Source organism: Olea europaea, chromosome 15 (genome assembly GCF_002742605.1).
Source record: "Olea europaea var. sylvestris chromosome 15, O_europaea_v1, whole genome shotgun sequence".
Lineage (NCBI taxonomy): Eukaryota > Viridiplantae > Streptophyta > Magnoliopsida > Lamiales > Oleaceae > Olea > Olea europaea.
The window spans coordinates 2,651,970-2,658,627 of NC_036251.1; the positions used below are offsets into that span (position 1 = coordinate 2,651,970).

At 26.7% G+C, this 6,658-nt stretch overlaps 1 protein-coding gene across 3 annotated transcripts in view; it reads right to left on the reverse strand.

Annotated features, from left to right (window-relative positions):
- Positions 1-4,456: 4,456 nt before the first annotated feature.
- The window catches only part of LOC111409825, a 6,418-nt gene continuing 4,216 nt past the window's right edge, over positions 4,457-6,658 (reverse strand). For 2 of the 3 annotated variants that reach the window (XM_023039897.1, XM_023039898.1), the window contains exons 5-8: positions 6,468-6,567; positions 6,005-6,146; positions 5,459-5,755; positions 4,457-4,794 (exon numbers count right to left, since the gene is read on the reverse strand). In XM_023039897.1, coding sequence (XP_022895665.1) covers positions 4,594-4,794; positions 5,459-5,755; positions 6,005-6,146; positions 6,468-6,567 — 740 coding nt within the window. In that variant the 3' untranslated portion in view covers positions 4,457-4,593. The remainder of the gene's footprint in view (positions 4,795-5,458; positions 5,756-6,004; positions 6,147-6,467; positions 6,568-6,658) is intronic. The other variant, XM_023039900.1, reaches the window with a different exon arrangement.

Consider the following 6,658-nt stretch of genomic DNA (forward strand, 5'->3'; position numbering starts at 1 on the left):
CTGACTGAACTCTATAAAGTTTAAATTCTCTAGAAATTTTTAATAAGTGTCCACAAGGTGTTTGTAGCATTATCATATAATTATTTTGTTTATAATATTGAAATTGTTGTATGAAGTCATTTCCTAATAATATATCACATTTTAATTTATCATATTTATAAATTTTATTATTATTATTTGTTTACTTTCAAGAATTATATTAACTTTATCAGCATTATTAATTATTTGAGTACTTTCTACTGTAACTCCAGTTATTTTTATATTAGTATTATTATTCCATGATTTTATTAAAAAGCTTTTAAATATTGTTATATCATTTCTTGCATCTATTAAAACACAAGTTGTTATATTTGTTTCTATAATAGTAATCTGTATATACATAGCTAATTGAAAACTTATCTGATTATTCATTTAATTCTTTTTACATAATGTAGTTTGTCCATTATGAACAATGTATAATTCATCTTTTTTTATATTATAATCTTCTAATTCATTTAGAAAACTCATTCCTAAAAGTATATGGGGATTTATATCCATACTCTTATCTATGTAATATGGTACTAAAAGATCTATTCCTCTTATTTTTATTGGTACCTTAATTTCTGAATCTGTAATATGTACTTGTCCATTAAAATTTACATACTTATATGGCTTAGTTTTATGAATCATTAGATCTTTATTTCTATTTGAAGTTATATGTCATTCACTAACTTCTGTATCTATTAATATATTTAGTCTATTTATATGTTCTTTTCCATTATAATATTCTTCTTCTATTTTCATATTTCCAGCATTCCTATACAATTTTATTTCTTTTATTTTCTTCGTTTCTTCTAACTAGTTTTTATTAGGTATTTTAATACTTTTTGATCTTTTAATTAATTTCTCATCCTTAAATATAATATTATTAGAACATTTTCCTTCATTTAATTCTGTTATTTCAGGTTTATTTCTTGTTATGCTAAATTCATATTTTTCTAGAATTAAACTTATTTGTTTATTTGGTTCTATTATTTTACTAATGTCTTTACATTCTTTATGAACTTCAATATATGATTTATTGGAATAAATATTCTCATAATTAGAATTAGTAAATGTATATAAAGCTCTATATTCTATAGTCATAATTTGTTCACCTAGTTGCATAATATTATCTTTATGAAGTTTAAAATGTAGTCTTAAAACTTGATAAAATTTCTATCTTTTAATCATACACAATATTTTGGATAACATGTAAACATAATTTTTTGATATGCTAAATTTCCTTCTATCGTTCTTAAATGACTATCTTTTAAATTTATTATTCTTCCATCATGTAAAGTTATAGCTAAGGGTGAATCTATCCCTTTTCTAAATAATGATTTAAACATTATTTGTATTCCTGTTAAATAAACATATTGGATTTTTTCATTTTATTTTTTACTAATCTTTGTTAATTGTTATTCAACTGTATTTTTTGTTAAAAGATTTAATTTATGTTGCCCATAAGTTGTCCTTACATCTATGATTTTTTTCTATTTTGTGATATTCATTTATTGCTATTCTTTCTTTTTTCCAAATACTATCAAAAACTTCCCATTTCCCTATTTTTAAGTCTAACGATAATTTTTGTAATTTTATAAACTTGTTATCAAAAGTGGCTTTTAATCCATATCCTTCTATTCCTTCATATTCTTGTATATTTATGTTATTACTTTCTATTTCTTCAATTTCTCTATTCAGATCTTGATTCATCCTCTGTTTCACTTATATACTTCTTGATTATAGTATTCTTCAATATTTGATATTTCACTTAATTCATCTTTTATTTCTAAATATTCTTTTCGTAATATTATAACTTTCTTTTTATCACAATCAGGACTTATATGACATATTTCTCCACAATTCCAACATTTACATTAGCTTTTATTTTTCTTTTTATTCTTCTATTGATTATATGTGTTTTTTTTTCTTTTGTAATACCTTCTTCTAAGTTTTATACAATTTTTATTAAAATTGCTAAATTTTTTAAACTTTTTATTTTCATATTTTATTTTATTAATTCTTCTTTCAGGATTACATCCCCATTCACGGGGGTTTCCATATTTTCACAACATATTTTAGTTAATTTTCTTGATTTTTTTATTAATTGTCTTTGTTGACATATATATGCAAGTGTTTCAAATAAAGTTTTTATTCTTGAATCTAAAGTTCTAGGCATTCCGATATTATCTCTAACATATTTTTCAAATTCTATTTTAAAATATATTCACAATGAACCTGTAATTTATTATAATACATGTCTTGGTAAACTTTTTGATTTTCATTACTATAAAATTGAAAATAATATTAATTTTTAAATTCACAAGTATATTATTTAATTTTACACAAATCACATATTGTTAAATTTATTAATTTCATTCTAGCATTATCTTTTTCTTTTATTGATTCTCTTTCAGCATTTTTTATCCAATTTTCTCCTAAAAATTCATCTGAAATATATTCTACTAATTTTTCTATACATTGTCTATCTGACTTGATTATTTCTGTTTGTACATTTCTTTTTATTAATGTTTTTGTATCATTACTTATTCATTCCCACCAATTTCTAACATCTCCTTCAAAGGATGCTATTAAAAAATCTATTCTTCTTTCAGTATTTTCTCATTTGTCATCTTTATTATATAAAAAAAATAATATCATTGAATCTGCTCAAGTTAAAAAGGTTTTTTTGGTATCTATTTTACAATCTAAATCTAGTTTTGTTCCTCCATGATTAATTGATTTATTATAATTATCATTTAATTCAAACTTATCTTTATATTTATTTTCTTTAGGTGGTTGTCTATCTCTTACTTTATCATAAAATCGTCTATATGGTTTATTATATATAGGTGCATAACTTTCATCTGTATCATGTAATTTCTGTTTAGAGGTTTCTACTGGATTAGGTCTTCCTCCAGTATTCATTAAAACTTAGTATTCACTTATATCAGTTAAACTTAATTGATCAAAATTTTCTATTAGCAAATCTAATTCTTCACTCATCTTCTTTTTCTTCTATTTTTAATTTTCCTAATGATTTTTCTCTAGATTCTTCTTCCTCTTCTAATATTTTTGGTAATATATTCTTTTTAAATTCATCATCCATACTTCCTGTCTCTATTACTATATTCTCTTTTTGTATATGTTTCTTTCCTATTCGAGTCATTTCTTTTTCTATAAGTTTTTTATCTATTTTTTTATTTTTATTTTTATTGTTTTCTTTTAATTCTCTAATTTCAATTTTTAATATATTTATATCATTTCTTGTTTCTTTTACTTTATTTCTTAAATCTTGTAAATTATTTATTAATATTTTTATTAATGACTTTAATTCTTCCATATATTCGCTTATTGACATCTTTAATTTTTTCTTATTTCTAACTCATAGGTTAATTTGCATCTTTTATCTTCCGTTTTATCTATTATTTTTCCAAATCTTCTCTTAGCTGTATCTGGATTTACTAATTCTTCATTTACTATAATAAAATATATGCTCTCAAGTCTTAATTTTTCACATATTAATTTTAATAATTGTCTATTATTTGATATTCTCATTTCTTCTGGTATTAACATTATATATCGTATTTCCTCTTGTATTTTTTCCATTTTTATAAGTAATTTCTTTAATTTTAAATGTGTATTACTACTTGTACTCATATTTTTCTTTATAATATAAATTATTTTCTTCATCTTCATATATATTAATAATTTTTTCATATATATATCTTTTTTTTTCTATTATTAATTTTTGTAATATTTGTTCCTTTATTTCTTTAGGCAGTTCTTTAATTTTTGTTAGTATCATTATTTTTAATTTATTATGAATAGGTTTTAAAAATATATAATTACCTCTCTCTTCTTCTAAACGCCAATAATTATCTATTTTTCTTATTTTAATTTTCATGATCTCTATGACTCTGATACCAATAAATGGGAGTGCTACTTAGAGCGAACAAAAATCAAATAAATTGGTAATCTATTAAAATTCAAGCAATATTTAATTTTTTTAAGGACTAAAATGAAAGATTTCTATATTTTATTAACTTATTATGTAATATTATAAAGTGGGATATTTTGGATATCAAAATTAGCCAAATACTATTTTGGAAAAATGACCTTTTTGTTTAGGTCACGCGTTTGGCCCCATTTTTTGAAATAAAAATGGATAGAATAATATCTCTTTAAAAAATGAGCGACTAAAAAAATAAGGAAAAATTTTAATTTACGTGTAGTATTATTTCATGAAAAATTGTATGATTGAAAATAAAAAAGAAAAATAAAATTTAACTTAATGGGGGCAAAATAGGAACATAGTATTTATAAACTTTGCATCATCAATTTTGCTTGGACTGTGTTTTTAGGAGTCTATTGAGTCAGCCAATTTTACCCTGCTACACAAATATTATGCACATATCAGGTGACACAACTAGAATGCTGTTGCCTGAACACACTTAAAAATTGCTGATATAAATCAGATCCATCAATTTGTATGATACATTCTACAAGAATGAAGTGAGATTACTTCAACTACTCAATCCAGTATAGTTCAAACATTCAAAACCTAAGCAATTAATTCATAAATGTTGCAATAGCATCATGAATGGAACTCTTGCGGGTTGAACTCCGGCGCTCAACCAATGAATGAGGTCCGCTCCAGAAAGATCTGTTATCCTCCGAAAAGAGAGTTCCGCATAGCTCTAAAAGCATTGGATTTTCCAAGTAACGGAGATTCTCCAACATTTTAGCTCTCTGGTTTTTATCTAGCACCTGCTGCATACAGTGAGCATTGATAACAATAGGTCAAAACACAACTAAATCCAAGAATGCATGAAATTACTCCCACAATTCTTGGTGACTTTTTATACACATAATTCCCAGTCCCAAGGCAACTAATCAATCTATAAAGATAAAACCGGAGGAGGAAATAGGAAAAATCTTGACCCCAATCGTCCAATGCTAAAAAGAAATGCAAATCAAAAAGTTCCTCCTCATCCGTAATTTTTTCTTCTAGTGCTATTCAGTGGAGGTTTATAAATAGATAACAACAGATTAGAAGATTAAGGAAGCTTTGTTGATTTATTTCCCCAGTCTTGCTTAAAGTATGCTATTAATTGATGTATCTATCACACACACTTTTTTCTAGAAAAAGAATGAGGGAAAACGGAAACGATACTCTTTTTGTCGAATATATGAGACAGAAAATTCCCAGGGTTGAGAAGTCCGTAAAATCCATTAGACTTCAAAATATATCCTAAAAGATTTGAAAGAAAAGCATTATTATCTTCTAAAATTTGCCTTCATGGAGATGGCCCCCTTTTCTTTCATCACCTCTTCTAATTATCTAGAAAGGTTTCGTTTGTTCCATCTATGAAAAATAGTAATCAGCATCAAGTTCATAAAGCCAACAGTAAAAGGTTTCCGAAGAAAGTGATACCTTGGGCTTTAGTTGATCAGTTGCAGCACCTTCATCCTCGTGCTGGAAAGGCATTTCTTTCCAGGTGTCACTAGATACATTTCCTCCTGAACCCAGATGTGGCATCTGATAATGTCTACTATTTTCATCTCGAGAACCCTCTCCTGCAATTGTAATATTCTCCCTTTGTTGGCCATATAGATTTTTGATATCTCCCAACTTTATCTCTTGTCCTTTTCTTCCAGTGTCTGCATCTGGTGAGTTCTCCATATTTGATGAAGTATACTCACCAAAAGGACTTCCTCCATGTGATACACCCTTCACAAGAGAAGATGAAAAGAAGGCATTTATTGGCAAAGAAAAATAGACTATTTTCAATGTGATAGCATCGATACATTAAAAATTGAAGCTGTAGTTTTTTTAGAAATATACAAATGAAATCACATTGTACACCAGAAACATATAATTCTCGATCTTTATGAATATGTTAACAGCTTCTGGTTTGATGAGATGTATAAAGCAACAGGAGGAGACAGAAAGTATCAAACATTGAAGGCAGAAACACACCTCTGCCCTGATCTCATCGCCCAAAGAGTCGTCACTGCCTTCATTTTGTCCTCCCATCATCCGAGCAACCTCCTCTCTCTCCTGCCTGCGACGCATCATTACACATATAGCACATAGGCAGCCTTCCTTGTGCTTCTTAAGCCTGCACACACATTGAAGATAAAAAAGAAAGAAACTGTCACGAAGCTGAAATGTAAGGAAAGAATGGAATTCTAAATGCAACGTGATGTTATTAATGCAATCTTATAGTTGCAACTCAATGCTTCAAAATATCTGCAGAATGAATGCACGTCAGCCAAGGAGAGAAATCTAAAGATGTGAAAGAAAAGCTTATCCAAATGCTTGCCCAACTTTTGCTTAAACTAAATCTATCTTCAAAATAGAGATGAGCAACTTTTGTCTAATATTCTATTATGCAAAATTAGTGGTCCAACTCTTGTATGTGAATCCGACAGTAACCCACCCATGGAACTTTTTCCCCGAAAGGCTCAAAGAACCACCATCCTCCATTGTATTCTCATGACTTGAAGGAGTAGCATCCTTCATTTGATTGCCTTCGACACCTATAAATAAGGAAATACCACGTAAAATAACAAAGAAAAATATTTCATGAAAAGAAAAAATAACCAACCTTAGCGAATGAACAACCTCAGA